Source organism: Papaver somniferum, unplaced genomic scaffold (assembly GCF_003573695.1).
Source record: "Papaver somniferum cultivar HN1 unplaced genomic scaffold, ASM357369v1 unplaced-scaffold_12, whole genome shotgun sequence".
Classification (NCBI taxonomy): domain Eukaryota; kingdom Viridiplantae; phylum Streptophyta; class Magnoliopsida; order Ranunculales; family Papaveraceae; genus Papaver; species Papaver somniferum.
Genome location: NW_020621047.1, coordinates 569202 through 593319, shown reverse-complemented (window position 1 = coordinate 593319; position 24118 = coordinate 569202). Strand labels below are relative to the sequence as shown.

At 35.7% G+C, this 24118-nt stretch overlaps 2 protein-coding genes and 1 long non-coding RNA gene across 3 annotated transcripts; all 3 read right to left on the bottom strand.

The window, feature by feature from the left end:
• Nucleotides 1–5435: 5435 nt before the first annotated feature.
• LOC113330928 (PKS-NRPS hybrid synthetase CHGG_01239-like) lies at nt 5436–7359 on the bottom strand. The gene is made up of 3 exons (XM_026577720.1): nt 7147–7359; nt 6628–6720; nt 5436–6533 (listed from the first exon to the last, which is right to left on the bottom strand). The coding sequence occupies exons 1-3, from the start codon at nt 7357–7359 to the stop codon at nt 5436–5438; spliced, it is 1404 nt and encodes a 467-aa protein (XP_026433505.1).
• Nucleotides 7360–12153: 4794 nt separating this feature from the next.
• LOC113330927 lies at nt 12154–12531 on the bottom strand. Its single transcript, XM_026577719.1, has one exon. The coding sequence runs from the start codon at nt 12529–12531 to the stop codon at nt 12154–12156; it is 378 nt and encodes a 125-aa protein (XP_026433504.1).
• Nucleotides 12532–19686: 7155 nt separating this feature from the next.
• Nucleotides 19687–21926, bottom strand: LOC113330886. The gene is made up of 5 exons (XR_003350577.1): nt 21649–21926; nt 21370–21491; nt 20945–20988; nt 20591–20694; nt 19687–19965 (listed from the first exon to the last, which is right to left on the bottom strand). It is a non-coding gene; the product is annotated as an uncharacterized LOC113330886 (long non-coding RNA).
• Nucleotides 21927–24118: the final 2192 nt, after the last annotated feature.

Genomic DNA, 24118 nt, shown 5'->3' with positions numbered 1-24118 from the left:
TAAATACCCTTTGACCAAATAAAAACCTAGACTAAAACTATTCAAAAAAAAAAATCAGTCTAACATTCTTTCTTCTCTAATTCTTCTTCTCTCCCTTGTTCATCTCCATTTGAGCAGCAGCAGAACTCCCCCCACCCCATTTCCATAATCCGATTAATCATTCGATGAAAAATCTTTGATCGTCGATTAAAATTATAACTACAAATGAAATCTAGAACGAAGTGTTGTGCTAAAGATCTAAATCCAGACACGCATGTTGGAATCAATTACAACCAAGCAAGTAATCAAACAAGGGAAGCCCTAATCGATGCGAGCGCCGGTGAAGAGCGAAGTACGGACCCCGGAGGCATTAAGATGTATATTAGAAGGTATTTATAAGAAACCCATCCTTTTTATGATTGATTTGAGAATGTTTAATCGATTGAATAGGGTTTAGAAATTGAAATTAGGGTTATAGGTGTATGTTCGGCTCAAAATATTCGGACGAACCAAGGCTTTAGAAGAACAATTCGTCCAATTTTGCAAACATGATTTTGAGACGAACATAAATCTCTCTTAGGTACGACTTATTCGTATTTGGTGGATTTCGGCCGAACGTTTGTCTGTCTTAGGTACGGCTTATTTGAGTTTACTGGATTTTGGGACGAGCCATAATCTGTCTTAGGTACAGCTTATTCGAGTTTGCTAGATTTTGTCCCGGACCATGATCTGTCTTAGGTACGGATTATTTGAGTTTGCTGGATTTTGGGCCGAACCATAAGCTATCTTGGGTACGGCTTATTCGAGTTTGCTAGGTTTTGAGACGAACCATGATCTGTCTTAGTTTGTGATATCTCAAATCTTGTATACATCTGTGTCACTCATTGTATAATATTGAAAGTGGAGTATCCTTGCTATGTATTGATTTTGGAATCAACTTCTTGTCAATGCCATCTTCTTGTTAATACCCTCATTCTGACTAGTTTTTGTTATACTTATTTTTTTCTTTCTTTGTGTTAGGGGACAAAAATCTAGTGTTAGTGGTAGAGTTATAACTAACAAGAAGAGTAAAAAGAAGAGGTCTATGGAAGTAACTCTTTCAAATTCTAAAACGTCCCAACCTCGAGTAGGCAACAAAAATTTGGGTGCAGAAAAAAGGGGCTCTACAACCTCCGATACAGAGAACCGAGAGACAGAGAAACAAATAGAAGGAGAATTTAAAGGAAGTGAAACTAACAAGGGAGATACTTATGCTAGCAATGAGAGTGAAGATGAAGAACAAGAAGTACTAGGTAACCTAAATGGAGATGAAGATGAAGAAGAAGAAGAAGTACTAGGTAACCTAAATGGAGATGAAGAAGAAGAAGAATACGAGCAACGAAGATCAAGAAGCAAAGGAAAGAAATCCATTGAAGATAAAGATGAAGAAGATAAAGAACAAGAAGAACCACCACAACTACAACTAGGAAAACAAGTCAAAGAGAAACTTGTTGTACCTCGCAAGACAAAGCTTCATATTCCTCATGAAATAATACCTCCCAAAAGGAACGAACCAATACCTGGTCTTCCTGCAGATGGAGGAAAGGTGTTGATAGGTTACGAGGAGTCGTGGTCAAAGAAAATCTATGAGACTCCGGATCATAGGACTGCAATCAGAAATTTGAGGCACCAAAGTGCAGCAGCTTGGGATTTGAAAAATGAGGTTGTTGAGGTTCAAGCTATAGTTCAGAAGTCTTGTTTATGGAACGCAATCGATTATGAACAGAAGGACTGTGATTCAGTGGCCGCCTCTGCCTTTGATGAAAGATTCTTCCCATATACGTATACATTTCATCTTCCATTCGGTGAGATGACAATTACACCTGATGATGCGGGAAAGATTATAGGTCTTAGAGCACGTGGAAGGAGTGTAAATGCTGAATATTCTGAGTTGGATTGGGACCAGCTATATAAGTTGGCTGAAGAAGTTCTTGGTTGGGATCATACTATTACCCTGACGGAGTTTTGTAACGTTGCTAAAGAGGTGGACAACGTGCAGATTGGCGGCAGCAACAAACCAAAGATGTTAAAGTCGTTCAAGATGAAACGCTTGAAAGAAAAATTTGAGAATACTCAGGCGAAAGTTTTGAGTGGGACCCTGGTGATGGATGAGGCCAAAATAAATCAGACCGATGCTGCTTATTTTTTGTACACTCTTGGCCGTATTATATTTCCCGATTATAGTGCCAACATGGTGACTGCTCAGTACCTCCAATTCTTGAAAGATCTCTCAAAGGTAAGTGAGTATGCTTGGGGAACCTCTTGTGTTGCATACCTTCTCCAATCACTTGCGACAACCTCGAGGTTTGACCCTAGGAACATTGGAGGAAATTTTAGTCTCCTTCAGATAACTATTTTACTTTACTTGTGTGCATTCTTCATCTTGCATCATCTTGATTTCCACTGCACAAGTATAAGAATAAGAATAAGAAGAATAAGTATAGTCATTTTAGTAGTAGATGCTTGTACTGGGTTGGTGTTAACGTTGAGTTAAATGTGTGTACTGAAGAAGTTAAGATGTGCAGACTATACAGTACAAGTCTTTTTAAGTTTTAAGTACTTGTATAGAGTTTAACAAGTTAAGATGTGTGTGTGTAGGGTAGGCTAGTGTGAGTGAGAAAATACCAAATGAGGGATCCTCAGTGTTTTCATCTAAAAGAGGGTTCAAATTGATTTCAGCATAAATGCATTTAGCTGGTATTATTATCTTAATGTGTCTATACTATTGCACATATCATCTTGAGGATCTGCTAACAAACGAAACTGCGATTGGAGATGCCTAAGATGTCTTAACATAGGATATAACAAGTCACAATATTGTAGTTGTGTTTCTCATTTAAGTTCACTCTAGTTCAGTTCCCATTATTCTGTATGGTTTCTCATATGATTTAATATAGGTGTGGATATATGATCACTTTCCGAAGTTGAAATTAAGCACACCTATTGAGGTCGTGGATGAAACACTTCCATCTTCGGCCAAATATGAGTTCAAGGACCATAAGAAGAGGGATAATCCTGAAAATTTAATCAATTTAAGAGAAAGACTAGACTCTTTAGATGGGACAGATGTTGTATTTGATCCGTATAACAAAGAAGAAGAAGATGATGAATTTGTTGAAGATGAAGATATGCCTTTGGGAATGTACTACGGACCCTTGTTCTATCCAGGCGGGTTTGTAATTTTCGATCCTCGTCGAGTGCTCCGCCAATTCGGATGTTTCCAAACTCTACCGTTGGGACATACCCAAAAGTTCAAGTTGTTGCATAAGGGAAGTAAAGGAATAAAGAGCACATCTAGTTCATGGGAACCCAAATATGAACCCGACCCGTCGCTTGATCATTGGAAGCACTTGGAGGACAACATTTTGAGTTGGGATAAGTTACAAACTTTGAATCAAGATCCTCGTGAAGTTGTTGAAGGCTACATGGATTGGTATAATAAAATTTCCCATTCTTTAATTATTGATAGAGTTAGTCTAGCTCAAGTCGAATCTGAAATGGCAAAGGCAAAAGCAAAGGAAGTTGCGGAGGAATCAAAGGGAGCAAAGAAATCTGACAATGTTATCCATGATGCATATGACGCAGTGGCGATGATGGTAAGCAATGTATTTATTTGTGATTTGGTTTTCTCCAATTGTTCCTACCCAATGTCTTTACGAAGCTTTCCAAAGGTCCATTTCCGTCGCGTAGTTTGCACACCAATCCATCGAGTAATTATGTTGGAATCCCGGCCAAAAGACTTCATAATTCAAAAGAGGCAATGGGAAACCGGGCTTAAGCTTGAGGCCGATAAAATGACATCCTTGAACAAACGCAAGACGAGCCTTCTATCTTTTATACCCTCACGATAAGGTTTTGTTGGCGGCGAATACGTGAAACTATTACCAACCCTCCCGAAACAATGAACCAAGCAATCAAAAGTCTCCGCTATCAAAAACCCACAAATCGGCATTTGCATCCAATGGTCTCTTGTGATGACGGAATCCCCATGTATACGTCGTTCGAATGCAATATACTCCGACACCACCCTTCGTCTCCTCTTGGACCCCCTCTCATCATTGTCTTGTAGAAGCTCTTGTTTCTGCGCAATGTTGTAACAACCGATTCCTTATATACTTGACTTCGTCTCCTTGCCACTCCAAATTTTTCGCCTCTTGAAAAGGTCCTAGTTGTTCCGCTGTGACATGATAACCGCAATTTCCATCCCCTTCGACGTCGTCCATGGTTATAATGTAGTCATGAATAATTTCGGGTAGTTCTTCCATGTAATTGTCATATATCATATTAGTATGGTGCAAGTACTTACCATCCTTATCCTTTTTAGGTCCTTTCATTTTTCCCACCGCATATATAGTCTTTTTTTCCTTCGTCTTGATTTGTTTCCCTTTTTCTTGCGAAGGAAACATCTTCCCTTTGAGTTTAACGTCTCTTGGGGTATCATCTCGGCTACTTGTTTCGCCGTTATCTTTACTCGGACGACCACGTTTCCTTGAAACGTTAACTTCTTCCAACTTCATCACTTTCTCAATTTCCATCTTTTCCACTTTGTACTTTGCATCATGATGCTCAACTCCCGATAGATCTCTTTTGGTAGCCAACAACTTGTTTTTTGCTCTCTCATTTTTTCGTGTCAATTTGGTATTTTTCTACCTTTCCCCTCACCCTTTTTCGGTTCCAAAATATCCTCCTCGGTGAAAGGATAAAGGACCGTTCTCAAGTTGTGGTAAATGATTTTCTTTTGACCCAAGTATGCACTTCGGTATTTTTCGTCTAATCATTTCCCGTAAGGAGTATCCCAAATCTCTTCATCGGGATCATCCGTGGGGAGAAGATCAAAACTCAATTGCTTCCAATAACTATCAATATGCTCAAAAGATATAATACCATCCACGTATCGAGCTATTTGGTGGCGCAAACGGAAGTCTCATGGATTCATTCATTTTACAAACACATACTTCATGAGGATCATTCGCGTTCCAAGCTCTCATTAACTTTACTTCAAGCATAATTTTGTCAATACACAAATGGGATACCCGGTAAGTTAATCCCGTTAGCCAAGGATCGTCCTTATGAATTTTATGCTTGAACAATGAACAATATTCAAATTCCGCTTTAATTCTTACGATATCCATTTTGAAATACTCTTCCATTGCCTCAAACACGGTCACCGCCGAGTCAACTCGCCCAAAAAGGTTCTTCTTCAATCGATGATGAGCGGACTCTACCATACATGTAGCTTGGTTGTCGAAATGTTTGTATTGGTTTGTATAAAAAGAAACAAACCTTTATTTGTGAGGATCCAAATATTCGGTAAGCAAATAGGCAACGACACTTGGATACTCGGTGCCCCAATGCACAATAAGTTCGTCACGTTTAACCCGATAATTATCTTCCGTAATTGACCATGTCAAAGCTTCTCATTCACGTACGAAACAAGCCCACAACCTTTCATTCTCATCATAATCCTTCATAAATTTATCCTTTTTCTTTTCTCGTATTCCATCCGGTAGTGACTTAATATCCTCCAATTCTTTCATCTTAAGCGGTTGAATTATTGGTTGACATTTTTTCCTAACGTTGTTCCCTATATGAAAAGTACAAAGAAAATTATGGGCGTCCGGAAATACCTTACCAATGGTATACATCAAAGCGGATTCTTGGTCGGTTACAATCACCTTAGGAAGAGCATCCTCCCGAAACATTAACTTACATTGCTCTAATGCCCAAACATAACTTTCTTTCAACTCATCTCTTAATAAACAAAAGGCCACGGTGAATGGTGCCTTGGTTGAGGTATGCCCCACTATGTTCAATAACGGCATCTCATATTTATTTTTCTTGTAGGTGCAATCCATTATAAGTACTTGCGGAAAACATTGAGCTAATTTAACGCAATCCGGTTGAGCAAGAAATAGATGTGTGACTTGGCCGAACTCATCCACTTCCTTTTGGACCATGTAGTTGTTATTCCCCGCCAACCACATCAATTGTTGCATCACTACCCTACCTTGCAATTCTTTGTTCCTCAAAGTACTTTTGGCATTGTAGATATTTCGTAGAGTGGATTTGTTTTGCAGGTCATCCACCTTCAACATGCTTAGGATTTTAATCGGTGGCATACGTGCTTTATACATCTTATCTATTTTGACCATTTCGTGGTCTTTGATCCTTGCGACTCTTGCATGTCCATGAAGATCAAGTGCAGGTGGGTGGTTATGACGACAATCCATCTTTTTATTCATAGTACAATATTTTTCACCTTCGTTCTCTTCTTCTATATAGTTAAAAACGATCTTGAAAGGACATTCTCTTTTCTTCGTCTTGGTCTTGTCCTTTCTACCCGTCTTCCCAACATACACGGAACCTTTTTTATGTTTATCGACGTCTTTGCCGCTTCTCTCACAAACCATTTCAACCCGGTTCCATCGGCTTTGTTTCCCGGTAACTAGCACGCAATTTATTAGCAATCCATGTTCATAAGCCCAAGTTTTTGCTTCCTCTTTACTTCCCCATCTCTACAGGAATACAAGGTCACATATATACTTAGTAAACGTTTCGGATATAGACTTTTAACATATAAAGTAATATATCACTCAATTTGTTACCTACCAAGTCATTTTGGAAGTTATCTCGATTGTCTTCGTAAATAGTGTTAACAGCCGAAGGTTGCTCGTGCATTGGTTGAGGTTCATAAACCATGATCTACAAGAATACGGCGTGGTAAGATAACTTAACCAAAGAAATTAACTATAGGTTCGGCTAATTCGAAAAATTTCAAAAAGCGCTGAACCAAGCGAAATATTAGAGTAGAACAAGGTTCGGCTTACTCGATATTGAAAAATCAAGAGCCGAACTTAGTACTTGTAGAAAGTGGAATTATAGTTAATGTTCGGCTGAAAATATTTGAGCCGAACTTAACACAGTAACTCGAAAAAAACAACAAGAAATATGAGGTTCGGCTATCCTATGAAAGCAATCAAACTAGCCGAACTGTTCTTCCCTCTTTCAAATTTCGTCTATTAATTTACTACCGAACCTATTTCCGAACTTCGAAAAACTTTGTAAAAATTCATTTTTTAAATGAATCGAAGCTATAAAAAGGAGATTAGATACGGTATAAGAGTATACCTGTGTATTATCAGCAGAAGGTTCTTCCATAATGTATTCATCATCTGGATTTGGCTCATAGAAACCATCATATTGACTTTTAGCTTGAGGTTGAGTTGAAGTTTGAATAAAATCATTCTCATAATCCAAAAAATCAGCTAAATACGGATCATTGTTGTAGTTGACGTGTATTATATCGCTTTTACGAGATGAAGCTTCTCCTGGATCATCCATTTTGAATCACAAAAATCGCATAAACCTCACAAATCTCAAAAACCCTAGTTTTTTTTCACTTTTCTTCCTTTGTCTCAAAAACCACACTCAAACTAAAAAAATCAGAGTTTTCAATTGATATAACACTCACAACTTAACTTAGCCAATCATTAAAAAATTATTAATTAATCATAATCATTAACGTTAATTAATCAAGGATAGTTATGCCATTATCAAAAATGATAGATAAGGGATGGTGGTGCTTTTTTATTTAGTGACCCTATTTTGGAATTATTTAATATGCCTCAAAAAAATCAGTATGCCTCAAAATAGATTACTTTAGTAAGTATATCACCACTTACAGAGATTTAAGCCCAACAATTCAAACAAAAGCAGGCCTAAGCATCAAGCTTAAATAAGGCTTCACCTAAGCTCTCTAAGGAAACCCTCATTTAGACTCGCCGACCACCATCCATTGTAGCTGGAAAAAATTTAGCCAGCACCGCCATCCCCGAGAAGACCCACCATCTCGGCCATCCTCGAGCATCGGTGAAAGAAGCGTCTAAAAGTCTACCATCACTCCACCAACAATGCTTCAAAAGGAAGGAAAAAAAAGTATCAAGAGATGGAAAAAAAAGGAACAACAAGGTCAACCACCACCTCCATTAGTATCGGAAACAACAATGAACTACCACCACTACCAAAAACAAGTTAAGTGAAAGCCTTCCAAAACTTATACATATAAAACCAACCTCACGCTTAATAATCACCTCAATTATCCACCTCACTACCACTTGTTGCACTCAAAAGACGAGGATGCTAATGCATCGCTAATCTTTTTGAATCAACCTATGAAGGCACACCTTGTATAATATTTTTTTTCTTATAAAGATTAAAGACTAACTTAAACAATGTAGTCTAACATACAAATACTTTAATTATAATAAAGACAACTATAATGCCGAGTTAAAGTAACGCATACACTAGACTTTTTTGTTAACGAGGAAGAACTAAAATCTTGTAGAAAACCCTAGTACCTAGTTCAGATTTCAATACTCAATAAATTAAGCTGCTGCGCAAAAAGTAAACTCGCAACTTCGTGTAGTTGATCCTGCTCTAAAACTATAGTCACTCAGCTTCATCAGCATATATTGTTGTATAAACACATCTAGGAATACCTCAATTCTCAATAGACTTTAAAAACATCTCGTTTGTTTTTCTCACACAAAGATATTGGATGTAATTGAGGTGTTGGAGATGACGAGTGATTAAAACGTATAAGTTTAGGAGCTCTCGGAAAATATTATTTGTCACTAGCTTGAGGATGCAGACACGAAAGGTTGTCTAAGTAGGTTAATACATCTCACAGTGACCAAGTTATAAGTTAAGACGCGTTCAAGGCATTAACTATTGCATTCTTTATGCCTAAAGGCTGATACCAATCTATATAGGACAAAAAGATCTTGGATATCATGATCATTGGATTGATGGACAGGTATCATTCCCTGATAGAGATGGTATCAGTCCATATAAATCATGCATTTTTGGTGTTGTATACCTGGGATTATTATTACATTAGTTTTAGTCGGCTGCATTTCATAGGAGCACACTGGTTAAAATTGGAACTAGTAGCTTGGTCTAACAATTTATAAGTTGTGTTCGATAGCAGAGAATTAGTTTCATGGAATTTGGGAAATTTTCAGGGTGTTAGATTCCATGGATACTCATTCCGTGGAATTGTAAATTCCGTTGTTTGTTGTCACATAACACTCCATGGAAAATATTGATTCCACCATTTGATTATTAATTATTACCCAGGAAAAGAATCTTTGCTTTTATTGATCGAAAAGACTTCTTTGACTATACCAAGCAGTAAGAATGGAAAAATCTTCACTAGGATCGTACCTAGCCATACTAGTAAAAATGATCTGTAATCCAACCATAAACTCTTTTGTCGAGGCTTTTTTAAAGACGCTAAAGAAGCATAATCCCATAAACAACAGTATGTAAAAACATGACAGCTTGTTCCCAACTTTGAGGTATCGGCCGTCATCACTCTAAGCATTTTGTTGAAGAATTTTTACAAACAGTAAAAAGCATGTATTCACACCAAAAAAAAAAAGAAAAATTACACAAAGATGAAACATGTCAAACTAGAATCTGATCATACATGGAGTCATGGGGATTCAGAAGAAAAAGAAAAAAAAACGTAAGAAAAACACACCTATCGATTTCGGATCATAGTTTTTATTGGTAACACAAGGGAATAATGGAGGGAAAACAAGGCAGGATAATTTTGTGATAATATCAAATCTTGAAAATAATTTTTATTTTCAAGTCTTTCCATTTTAGGATTTCCTTGCTAGTCATAGTTATCCTCTGCTCATGTCTCTTCACTTCACAGCACGGTATTCAAGGAATTAGTCAATGGTCAGTGATGACTCTTCACCAGTACTATGTTAACAGCGCTCTATACTAACTCCCTAAGGGCTAAGGCTTTAGACATCAAATCATGTTGCGACATTTTTCTCATAGCCTGCACCTTCGTACAAATCTTTTGCTATTTTTATTTTGTGCCTCCACCGTAATACCTATCAGTTATACAATAAAATATCTCTCACAATAAAATATCTCTCGGTTATCCTGATTAAAGTTTATCACATTAAATGGCCCTGCCATTATAGGGTTCGAGAGTCTTGTACCAGCACCAGGCATGGCAACCGTCAAAATACCTAGTCTTAATTATGCTATATCCTTGCTCAAATCACATCACACTTCACTCTGTTCTCGAGGTGGTGGTGTATGAAGTAAGCTAACAAATGCAGCAACCCCTCCACCTTCCACCAATCACGCAGACCTTTCCTCTACCCCACTCCCATAGAATCCCCTTGAACAACTATTGAAAGCATTAACTCAACCACTGACCACAACCACAATTAGTCTTTCTTCTTCTCTGTGTCAAACAAATGGAAGACTTCTTAGCCACAGAATCTTCAATAATCCAAAACCCAAAACCCTTCCAAGAATCAACAATTCAAAAGAAATGGGATAACAACTCTTGCATCATTGGAAAAATCTTTATCACGGATGAAAACATATCCTTCAAACCAGCTGAAGTGATTAAACAAATTGATAGAGAATGGGTCAATCTCATCTCAAAATGTACAGTACTAGTCCTTGATGATGGTTGTTTCAGTTTCAAGTTTGAGAACAATGAAGATAAGAAATGGATTATGGGTTCAAGACCATGGTTGATGTTTCAAAATCAGTATGTACTTCTTTTGAAAGAGTTGTGTCCTAATGTACCAGCTCCATCTAAGATTGAGTTCACTCATTGTCCATTTTGGATTCAAGCTCATAACTTTCCTCTTGGTGTGACCATTACAGAAAGTTTGGGTTTCAAGATTGGAGAAGTCAGTGGATATCAAGTCTTAAAAGTTGATTTGTTGTGTGGGAGGAAAAGGAAGAGAAACAATAGTTTGAGAATCAGGGTTGTTGTTGATGTTACTATGAGACTAGCTACTGGTTTTTGGCTATGCATCTCCAGGAATCTCAATGAAGTGCATTGGGTTTCTTACAAGTATGAAGATTTGCCTAAAAAGCTATGTTATAGATGTGGTGTGTTAGGACATGATAAGGATCGGTGTGCTAATGATGAGTTAGCTAAAGTACCCATTGATGAGAAGTGTATTGTGAATTATGTTTATGATGGAGCAGTGCCATCAAGGGTGTTGGTTGATGCTAAAGCTGTAGAGGAGGGTGAAACTGAAAGGGGTTATGGTTCTTGGCTGTATGAAGAAGAATGTTATGATGAGGAAGAGGATAGTGAGGATGAGGAAGATGAAGACAGTGTAGATGATGATGAAGATGAAGACAGTGAAGATGATGAGGATGGAGTCTATGATGGTGATGATGAATCATACGATGTTGATTCTGATGAAGCGGGTGATGATGAGTTGGTTATTGATGATTATAGTTGCGTCACTTCTCAGAGTACTACATCTGCAAGCAACACACCTTAAGGGAATATGGTTTGATTTCAAGTTTTTTTGGGGGATAAATTTACTTTTTGCTATTACTGATCTTTATTTTGTGAATCAATGAGGCTATAACTTCTCTGTGTGGGAGAAATGAGAGACGAACCATGGGGTGTATTTTGGTACCTGCTGCTGACCCTTGAGTTTCTTTATCCTTTTTCTGCATCTTTTTGTGATTTTGTTTGTCCTCTTTGAGATTAAGTACAACTTGATTGTATTTGTTGTGAAAAATCGAATGTAATTTGAGGGAGGGGAATGGTATAAAAGCCTTGGATTAATGTTAACAAGACCCTAATGTTATGGAAGTGTGACGATGTATGGCAAAACTCTAGTCATATTTTCTGCATAATTCTATTCCAGACTGAAATATGCAAATTTCTATTCTCTTAAATTGCTTCATATACAATTCTAAGTCTATGGACCTCTATAATAGAAATCTTCAGGTCATCCACTGTAATTTGACTGAAAGTAAACTTAGTAGCAATAAGAAGTATGGGTTCTGACGAGGAATCGAAGGAACCAAAGATAGCTTAATTCAGATCGATCTCTGCTAAGTTATGCGTCTTCTTCTAGCCCACGGTTCTTGTTTGGGCATTTTGTAAACCTGTTTCGAGGCATATACTAAGTTCTTTTTTCTTTTTTTTGAGGCATACCCAATGCTTACCCTAATTAGTGTAGGTGGATAAGGGATGTCTAAAGCTAATTAAATTATTGCGTCAGCCTTAACATCCATACTTGTAATTCCACGGAGAAAAGTGCCGTTTTTCCATAATATTGATTATGATGTGTAAATTTGAATTTCACAAACATGATAACCAATCGAGTAACGGTTGATGTAACTGGTAGCTACCACAATCGTGTAATCATCTGTATCGGGATTATAACCAATCCCATATGCAGTGCTTCCAGGTATTTTCTGATAATCTAACAGTCCATCTTTAACTGTTGGATTTACTATTCCTTTCAGCTCTTTAGTACATGGATTCCAAAGCCAATGCCTTGTCCCCAGATAATCGTTTGAGCATCTCGTCAGAATTAAGCCATTATAAGAACCAACAATTTCAATCTTTAGACTTTTGTCTTGGAATGGAGAATCAATCTTAACAGACTCACACTGGTCATCTTCAAGTACTGATGAGAATTTTGTGATCTGCATGTAAAATTCATGTGAATTATCATTATTTTTTATTGAAAAACAATTTAATTTTTCGGTTTCAATGCGGTGTTTAAGACGATTTTCAATAAAATTATCGCTATTGGATAAGCTGCACCAGTGTTTGCAAACGCACCTGAATCGGCTTTTTGATTTTGCAGGTGACACCAAAAGTATGTTGTCAGTGTTTTCTCCGGGGAGGCTCGACATGATCGAGACCTAGAGAAATAATTGGAATAAGGGTCTTCTGGCTTTGTATATGTTCAGGTTACACGGGACTGGGGAGATGAATATGTCTATACTGTGAATTTTCGAAGACAACCTCATTTTATGAAACGTGTTTTGAGGCATACTGAATTTTTTTGAGGCATACTAAATAATGCCAAAATAGGGTCACCAAATAAAAAATAACATCACCCCTTATCCATCCTTTTTGATAATGGTATAACTACCCTTACAGAATTGGTGTTAATGATTATGATTAGATTTGATTAGTTAGGAATTTTAAGGATTGATTAAAAATAATATTATTAGTGGTGCATTAGTAGATAAATCAAATTTATGTGAGAGAGTTGGGATTCTTGAGAGGAAGAAGAAGAAGTGAAAAAAAAACTTGGGTTTTGAATTTTAAGATTTTAATGATTAGAAGTGACCAAAATGTGTGATTCAAATCATGGGTAGACTTCTATACGAGGTTTAATTTCTTTTTATAAGTTGAATCTGTCAAAAAATTTAATTTTTAAAACCCAGATTTACTGACCAGATGAACAGTTCGGCTGAAAAGTTATCAGCCGAACCTAGGTATATTTTCAAAAAAATGAGGTTCGGCTGGAAAGTTATCAGCCGAACCTAGGTATATTTTCAAAAAACTGAGGTTCGGCTGAAAAGTTATCAGCCGAACTTCACTCTGTAACCGACAAATTTTGGTTCGGCTGATTCGAACAAAATCTAGCAAAGTCGCATTAGCCGAACATAGAGTTTCTCTAAATCATACACTAGGTTCGGCTCAAAATTGATACTCCAAGATCAGCCGAACTGATCTTCTGAAAACCCTAATTTCATCTTTGAAATCATATTCTATCGATCAAACAAAATAAAATCAATCAAAAACAAGATGGGTTTGTTACACATACATTCTAAAATACATATAAGAGCAATTGAGATTTGGATTTCACACTCCAACATCGCTCACTTCGATTCGTGTTTGCTTTGCTTGATCAATTTCTTGATTGAATTTGAGTCCAAGATGTTTGAGTTTAAAGTTTATTTTGATTTTTGATTTTAGGTTTTTGATGATAAGGACACTCTAATAATTTAAATTGTTTAAGGATACATAGATAATTGCACTACCTTTAGACACCCCTTATAAACTCACCCTAAATAGTATAATGAATGAGTATGCCTCAAAAAAAAATGAGTATCCCTCAAAACAGGTTTTTATTTTATAGTCAGCGACTTTCCAAACCTTAATTACATACTGAATAACCAGTTTCCCACTGTAACAAAAATTCTTCATTGGGCCAAGGTATAGGCCCACGATTCTTGTTTGGGCATTTTGTAAACCTGTTTTGAGGCATACTAAATTCTTTTCTGAGGCATACTCTATGCCTACCCTACCTAGTGTAGGTTGATAAGGGGTGTCTAAAGCTAATTAAATTTACCTCGATTAATTAATTAATTTACTTATTTGAATTAATTAATTTGATATTTTTTTTTTGTAGTTTTACTAAAATCTGTCGTAGGGCTTTAGCCCACGGATGCGCGACGCAATATGGTAGCTAGGTTTCTATTCATATTGTATATAAAGAGCTATATCTATGTAACACAAACTAACTCTAATGAATGGAATATCCTTGTCTCTTTGTTTTTTTTTTATCTTCCCCATCCACCGGCAAAACGTCATCAACGCGAGCTCTTAATCCACTGATTTTTAATTTTTTTCTTCTTTTGGTTTTCAAAGTGTTCCGATTAAAAGAAAAAGTTGGGGGCAGGTTTGCATCAACAACCATTTATGCAATCACCGCGAAGCAAATGCTGAAATTGCGAATCAGCTAAGTTGGGTCTAATGTCCCCTGTACATTATTTTTTCTTTGTTTTCATGTTAAATGCCTGGTGAAAATTGCTTCGAATTTGTGTAAAAAACTATCAATCGAATAATTATATTTCATCTAGTATATCCGTATGTTGTCATTGCGGTGGTTGATTAATATATAATCTGTCTTCTTAGTGGGAATTAATCCGAGGAGGAAGAAAAGAAGATCCATGGGAAAAAAGGAGAAAGAGAATCTAATCCCAGCTACATCCGTTGTTGTCTCTTGTGGGGAAAGAGGCGAAAAAGCGTCCATCTCATCCAGATCTGGTTTCGTCCGTGGAATGGAAAACAAAGAGTTTCTGTAAACCCGCTTGTCTGTTCGTGGAGAAAGAGAAATGTCCGGTCTGGTCAATCAGGCTCGATCCGGTCAATCAGATTCGGTCAAGTCTACCCGGTTTTGTCAAGCTCAGCTCCGTTCAACCGGAGCCCTATTCTGTCCGGACCCATTCCATCTGTTCTCTGTTCCGGATGTGCGTGATCAACTATGTTCCGGATGTGTCCATGTAAAGGTGGAACCAAAGCTTGAGGTATGTAAAACTGAATACTTAGTGGGCTTATTTATTTGTTTTTAAAACATATTTAGTTATGTTTTTTTTTTGTCTTAAGATAAGTCCATATCATATAAACAGTCAACTTCAATTATGATTGTTGATCATTAAGAGTTTTGATTTTAGTGTTATTTTGTTCTCTTGAATATGACATTGGCTATAGAATGATGTCTTTTGTTCAATTGTTTGTACAAACTTGATTACAATGTATCTATTTGAATGTTCAGTGGGATGTAATATACTTGCTTGAATTTTCAAAAGACACATTGCAAATAAATTCACATGTATTCCAATTTTTAAGGAAGAACTCACAATAGGTGATATGAGTCAGAAAATTTCCATTTCTTTACTTCATCCATAATACTAACGAACCGGTATATGTTGAAGTATGAAAACAAGAGAACTCTCTTTAGTATTTTATTCAACCTAAAGTAAGTGGTTGACATATGTAATGAGATCCTCTTGGCCTACTGAGATAAAGAGATTTATCAAATTAAGCTAAATGTAGCAAAATTGAGAATGGAAAGAACCCTGAAGTAATGAGGGTTAGACGTACTGACTTATAAAAAGCATGTGAAAAGGAACATATATATCATGAGACAAAGATGTATTTTTCTCCTCGGTAGTAATGACACCAAGTAGAGGTTTTAATTGAATATGAGATGAAGCTAAAATGCAATTCTAGCTCCCATCATAAATGAAAGAGTTGCAAATTCACCTGGTCATATGTGTTGGTATGTACAATTAATGTGTGTATCATAGTAACAACCAATTTCCACATCAACTTTAATGGTAACAAGAACTTTGACTGGCCAATTGACTATCTTATTCAGTTGAACTAGATCCAATGTCTGCACTTATGGAATGAAAACTCGAGACATAAATTCTCTAAAGCTATTGGGTGATAAGTAATATGTATTCCCTCTAACGCCTAATGCGTATTATATTAACTGTCTAGTTTAAACGCAAGAATGCAGTTTCCATGTCTAGGTTCGCGACGCTTGACAATTTCTACCTACGTAACAAGTATCCCAAGAACGCATAAAAACTACCAATTGTGGGATTATTGATTTATGGTGGTAAAGGCAGTGTATGAAGGACAAAGAAGAAACTAATATGAGAATGAAGCTGAATTCAGGTTAGATGGTTGAAGTGTTGCACATTTGGTTGTGTTAAAAATAAATGATGTACAATGGATGTGATTTTGTTGTAAAGTTGTTGTTGTAGTTAAGTTGAGAATGTGGTGTATGAGGGGAAATAAAGATGAGGTTTTGTTGGTCAGAGATGTGTTCATAGATGTAGTTGTATGGGTTGATGGCAGTCTCTATGAATGCTTGCTTCTGCTACCTAAAGGTAAGCTGGATTTGTATTTGAGAATGAATTATGAAGTTTAATTAAAAATGAATGAAGTGATACTGTAATGTTTATAGAATTAGAGTTGAAGTGAAACTGAAACTGCAGTTGTTACATACCCTTAGTCATCCCAGTCAGTCTAGATGACTCATCTGAATCAGTCCTAGTGGCTGAGTCAGCCCAGTCTTGACTCATTTGACCAGACTAGACTTTGACTATTGACCTGATATTGGATATTGACCGTTAATTGACCATTTTGACTGTTAGAGACCATCAGTTGCCTCTAGTGGACCAGGCCTTATGGAATGGGCTTGTTTAGTGTATTTGGGCATAAGTTTAGTTTTCCTATTTTGATGTATTGGACCTTTATGGTATGAATTGACCTTTGGTTCCTTCTACAAAATTGTAGATATTTATAAGACTTAGCTATTGAACTTTAGAACCAACCAAATTGAATTAGTAACTCTTAGATATGCTAAAGATGGACAATAAGCCGGATTAAAATCATTAGATTGACTTGATTGATTCTTGTATGAGCCATTTTGGCTAGATTCTTAGAGTTCTTGTGTGATTAACAGTTAGTCTATTTAACAACGATCGATTCATATGATGAACCAGTGGATCGTGGATCTCGAGTTAGGCGTGCGTTGTTATCAAAAGAGGTGGGAATTTAAATTTACGTCTTTTGTGATTATTATTGTTTTCCTTTACAAAAGTTTATGTTTAGGTTGATATATCAATTGCTGAGATTGCATTCCTTATTCTAATTGATATCGAGGTAGGCGTGGACTTATTATTGTTGTTTCTACTGAGATTGCATTCCTTATTGTTATAAATTTTTAGGTTCAAGTAAAACGGATTTTAGAAAGAAACCACTTAAGTATGCGTACGGGTATGCGTACTTAAGTAATCAGATTTGGGTTTGTTTTATTTTTCAAACTCAGCAGAAATTCACGAACGTGAAATTTCCGCCAGTATGCGTACAGGTACGCATACTTTCGATTTCCAAACTCAGCAGAAATTCACGGACGTGAACTTCCGCCAGTATGCGTACGGGTACGCATACTTATCCAATCTCCATCAACCATTTAGTACACACACAAGTATGTGTACATTTGGTTCCTGGCTTCGGACATATGCACAAATGTGCGAACATACTATATGCTTATATCCAAAGATGGTTTCATGATTCTAAGTTGTTTATTTCAGTCATTGGAACATTCTTAGAGGATGAAAATATCCGTTTTCACACACTATTAGCAAGTCTACACCAAATGATTGTATCACATAAACCATGTAAGATGTTACTCGGCAATTTTCTTATGATATAAGATGAACTTGGTCGAAGTGGAAGCTTGTCAACACATATTTCGAGAAATATGTAAGCGAGATAAACTCAACTCGAAATCTCAAATGTGTATATAGAAAACTATATCATAATACGACTTATGTCTAAATATAAGAGATAGAGTAGAAATAGACTTTCCAAGTGATAGATGAGTTCAAGTCTCCACATACCATTTGTCGATGAAGTTCCACAAGCTCCCCTTAGTAGTTCTTCGTCTTCAAATGATGAACGCCGTGAAAACTAAGCTCAACTACACAATCTATGTCCTAGTCCTACACATCTATAGATAGGCTAGAAATCAAAACTTACCGTTTTGATCACTGACTCTGACAAACATGCTTGAGATCGCAACGCATGCGAGTTCGACCGAGTAGTGCTTTAACAGTTTGGTTTGGGAAAATCACGGGGTAAAAATCGACAATAAAGATTAATTTTTGGATTCTTGAGAATAAAGATTGAAAAATTACATGGATTTGTTATAGAGGTTTGTAATTACAACATGACTAGTGCTTAAAAAAATTAATTTTCTGATGAACATATACATATTTTTAAATGAAAAATATAGAGTGGCTAGGGGAGTGCTAGCACCACCAGTTGCAAGACTAAACCAACATCTCACGAAGTACACAAGATGCTTGAAATAATTGTAACGGTAGGGGATTTATTGTTGGAGATCATTAGTAGTGATTTTGGTTATATATAATTTATTACAGGTGGTAAGATAAATCTAGATGCATCCACGGAATGCACAAGATGCACCCGAGTGCATAATGTATATACTGATATAAAAATAGGTTTTGGCCTAGATGCATCCGAGTGCATAATATATGTTAAATTTGAATTTTTTGTTGTTTCTCTTATTTTGTCTATTATGATACTTGTATTTGATCGATGTTTCTATGGTGAATGTGATGGTAATGGTCCGGGATTTGTTTCTCAAGATCGTGAACTAGTGATTTTGGTTATGTATAATATATTTCAAATGTTTAGTAGGATAAACCTAAATTTATCCGCGAATTACACAAAAAGCACCTGAGTACAAAATGTATAATTCTGATGGGAAATAGGTTTTGGTCTGCTTGCACCCGAGTGCATAATGTATATACTTTTTTTTGATTCTTATAGGAAATATGTGTTGGACGGGTTGCACCTGGGCGCATAATACATATTCTTATAGAAATAGGTTTTGTCAAGTTGCACCTGGGTGCATAATGCATATTTTTATATGCAATAAGTTTTGGTCAGGTTGCACCTGGGTGCATGATGCATATTTCTATAGGAAGTTAATTTTTTTTAGGTTGCACCTGGGTGCATAATGTATCGTCTTCCTTAGGGATTCCCATGGTTCGGTTTTCTACCCGAATCGAATTGGTCCATACCGACACAAAACCCAAAAAACCAGAGACCGAAAAATTCAAAAACCAAAAACTAAAAAACCCAAAAACTGAAAAATCCGATTCTATATGGTTGGTTTTTGTTTGATGTCAAAAAAGAACCAAAATTCCAACAAAAAAACAAACCAAGAAAAAACCGACAGTTAAAACCAGAAAAACTGACAAAACCATAATAATATGTAGTAAACTTTCCATCATATAGTATAATATATATATACACTTCCATAAACAAAGAGAATATAATTAAAAATATATTTAATATTAAATTTTTTATTTTTATACTCCAAATAAAATTTAAAACTTATACAAAGCCTTTAGTTGGTAACCTAGCAACAAGCTGGGCTCCAACACCTCTTTGAATAGCAATGCCTAATCTATGAAAAATAAAATAACCAAAACCACTACTAGCATCGTTATTAACAATACAATTCTTCAGGCGCTTGAAAAAACACAAAGTATCTTCACCAAGTTCCCCAAGAGTAGAAAACGCTAAGACACCCAAACCATATCCAAGTGAAGCACACTTTTCCAAATATTTAGCTTGCTTACGCGAAACCGCCTTAGAAATAGCTTTACCTGGGACAAAAGAACGAATGCCTTCACCAGTGAAGGGAGAGACACCTGTGACATCCATGCAAATATCTTGACCATTCTCCCAGTTGAGAACAAGGATATCGGCAGGCCTCAAGTCCTTGCCATCATCTGACACCATATTAAATTATATATGTATAATATATATTACTTTTAATGAGTATTTCATAAATAAAGAAATTATAATTCAAAATATATCTAATTTTGATGATTTGCTTTATAATTTTGATTTACGACTTAAAACTTAAAGTCTATTAAAAAACACAGAATTCAGGAAAACCCAAAAAACTAGTAGGACAGTTCTGGTTTCTAATATTCTAAACAGAACATGGTCTAGTTTGGTTTTTGGTTTCTTATAAGAGATATTGGTTTGGTCCTTGGATTTGGAAGAAAACCAAACCAAACCGAACCATGGGCAGCCCTAGTCTGCCTAGTTATTTATTTATTTATTTATTTTTGAATTTCATGTCAACAATGGATCTTGTTTTGTAGAGATTTTTGAGCCCTTTCCAAAAATATAAATTTTATTAAAATCTGACTTATATTTGGAAAGTTAAGACCTTTCTCGCGATTAATTTTAAATTGGAGATAAAAAATAAATAAGAGAGGGAAAGGATATAATAAAGACTTAAATTTAAAGTAAAGATTCTTTCTACCATTCTCTCAAACATGTTGTATACGCAATGTATACTAAACAAACAAAAAAAGAACTGAACTTAATATTATCTCTACGCACCTCTTCTTCTCCTGCAAAAAGAGACTAGGACTCTTATTTATCCTTCAAACGAAATCTGATAGTTTTCAAATGGCCAATCTGATAAACTGCTTAAAGAATGAAAGCTGTAAAGCCAAATAAAGAAAACATTATGTCAATCAACTAATGTCACAACAGAATGGCACACAGACAATATCAAGTAGTAAATTCCATAGCAGACATGTCTTGCCACACATATTTCCATAACAGTTCAATAATAAGTCTCAAGGATAGTTTACACAGTAGGCATCGTCAATAAGTTTTAAGTTCAACTTCACACCATAATAACCAAAGTGAGAAGCTGGTTATTATCTAAAAACCCAATATATAAATTACCTTCTTTTTCTCTTCCTTATGATTCAACTTTGACTCGAAATTTCCTGTAACAAACAATTTTAATCTATTTTTATAAAAAAATAAAAATCAAAAAGACTACATTAATTTAAATATAACAATGTCAGTAGCTTATCCTTAAGCAACATCAACAACAAAAAACCTAAATCAAATTAAAACCCTTTATTCAAAAACATATTTAATCCTAATTCATTGACATTAGCTTATCCTTATGAAAGTTGACGTTAGCTTGTCCTTCACCCATTATTAAAACCCAGAAACTCAAATCTATGAAACTAATTTAAGAGTACCAACCAGATTTATTCGATCTTCAGCACTCAAAACTTCAATAAAACAAAACTAAATCAAGGTTTTCAGATACAAAAAAACAATCAAATTAAGTAAACGGTTTTTGAGATTATTATTACCCGCAGTAAGAGAAGATTCAGTATTAGATTAAGGGGTTTTATTTCTTAAACTCAAAGAAGAGATATTCAAACCAATTTAGTTGAGGAGTTCTGTTGAAGGTAAAAATAGAAAAGGAAACACCCTGGGAGAAAACGAAGAGAAATTAGATCGTTAATAATACAAAAAGTCTATCAAATTTACCAAATAAGAACAATATTGATGTTGCCCTGATGATTTCAGGAGCAAAGAGACTAGATATAGGGTAATAAATTTTGCTATTAATTTCTGCTGATACATACGTTTTGATTTTGAGATAGGGATTATGATGAAGCTACGGTTTGTGAAAGTGAATTCGATCTTTGATGTGAAGTGAGGTTCGTCTTTGATTTCTAATTAATGAGAAACAAATTGGATTTTTATTTCTTGGAGGATTTATTGAATTTTAGTATGAGAACGAAATAATAAGAAAGCTTGTAAAAATTGAACTGTTGATGGTGATGAAAGTAAAAAGTTGATGATTTGGGGATGAAGAAGATGGGGATATTATTTGCATAAGAAGGGGATCTCGTTCTGTGAATGAGTTAGGGTACTAAAGAGAGAAATGTGTGGGTATTAACGCCTGGCACCGATAATATATAAACTATTTTCTCCCACAATCATTCTTTTACTCGATAAAAGAGCTATGGTTTATTACAAAAATACCCCTTTATAGAACGACTGTGAATGAAACATGTTTAATTTTTATTATGAAAACTAATGTGTCTCACAACTGATACAGTTAGCACTAGCCCAAGGAAGTCGTTTTATTAAAGCCCAAGAAGTGGTTTAAAACCTATTATCCACTAGTGCGATATTGAAAACTCAATGTTATTGGTCATTGATGTTTACTGAAAACCGCCAAGGATATGATGTGGTCGGGACACATACTTCAAGTATGTGGACCCTCTTAGTTCTGTGACACTTATTACAACTAAACCCCCCCTCCAAATCCCTGTCAACATTTCACTTTTTGAGAAGAAGTAGGGAGTTAAGAAAAAGAATTAGTTACACTTTCTTGTATTTAACTATTTTAAGACTTAATTTTTTTCTTTATGATAAGTGTCTCAAAACTAAGTATGTGGCCCGACCACATCGTAGCCACGCATATGTTTGTGACATAAAATTACAATATGTACTTTATCAATAGTGTGTAGACTGTTTTATCTTTATGTTGTGAGGTCTTGTCGATAATTGACAACTACGCATAAATAAAATAATTTTATTCAAATATCTTTATGACGTAGTCCAATACATCATAATTACATAAAACAATTCCTAACTCACTGTCGCGGGTAACGCTACTGCACTTAGTCAGTGCGCCTTTAAACCGTTCGGTGTCCCTAACGGCCAAGTTTAGTCTTGGGAGGGTTTTCCAGAGATGTACCCACAAAACCTATCCAATACTTTTTGAAAGACTAGTATTCATCACCATTTTGAGGGGTATTATGTGGTGGTTGTACTGCGCATGATTCCGGAAATGTATTTTTCAAGATGACGTAACATTCGTAATACTTAAACTCTCTCCTGATATATATCGCGGACATAGTAGTTGCAAGAGTTCCTATAGTCATCAATAATTAGGTAAGTAAAGAAACAAAAATGGATATGAAGTGGATACATGGACAAGATACACTTACAAGTCTTTCAACGGTCAATAAAGGAGATCTATTATGTTGCTCATAAATATATTTTTGGATGTATATGTATTGGCTCACTCCTTTTTTTATTACACCAACCCAACTCTTTATATTTGCTTCTGTTCTTCGATGAACGTTTATAAACACATCTCTACAGTTATCGAAAACCTGTCTCCAAACTCTAGTTGCCGGCACCAAATGACGACGAACCTCCGGGACAGTAACAAAATCTATCCAAGCATTTGTGATGGCTATATCTTCTTCTGTGGTATACAAAGGAATTATGGATTCTTTTGAATTACTTACATAAACACTAATACAAGAAGATGTAGATATTTGTTGAGGAGATGAAATTTGTGGGAGAGGAAAATATATTCTTTGGTGTGTGTTGATTGCATTATGGACAACTAAATTTATATGGTTTACACATACTGTTAAATGATCGTCATGTATTTCAAATGACTGAATGACCTAGCAGAGATAAAGTGACTTGTAAGTTACTGAAAAAATAATAATTTTAAAAGTAAATAAATTAAGTGATGGAATGGTCTTGTTTATGCCTAGATGAACCAGACTGATGGAATTACAATAAGTGTAGCACAAATAATATAACACAACACAATATATAGTTTTATTAAACCGTGGATCAATTACTCAGTCATCGCGCTTATAATTATAGCATAATTACCAAGGCTTTAAACCTTTAGGTGACGCTAAAGGGCGAGTGCTATCTCGTGAGGGTTTACAGAGAGGTGTGCCCACAAAACCTATCGTAACCAGTGTATACATTTGAATTCATGAATCACCAGAATTTATAACCTCTGGTAGGAAATCTGGGAACTTGGTCTTTAGAAATATAAAAACTTCTAGGTGGGGAAACTGAACGCATTTAACTTGTCGGTACTTCAAATCAGCCAGTCTTTCCTGTAAGAAAAAAAATCAAAGCTTTAATATCAATGTTTATCTATTAAAACAAAACATCTACAAAAGTGTTTATATTTACTTGAGTTGTTATGGACTGGGGATCGCGGCAACTCACAACAGCTTCGGCTTGGTAGACATAATATAATTGCATTTCCTCCTGAATTACTCC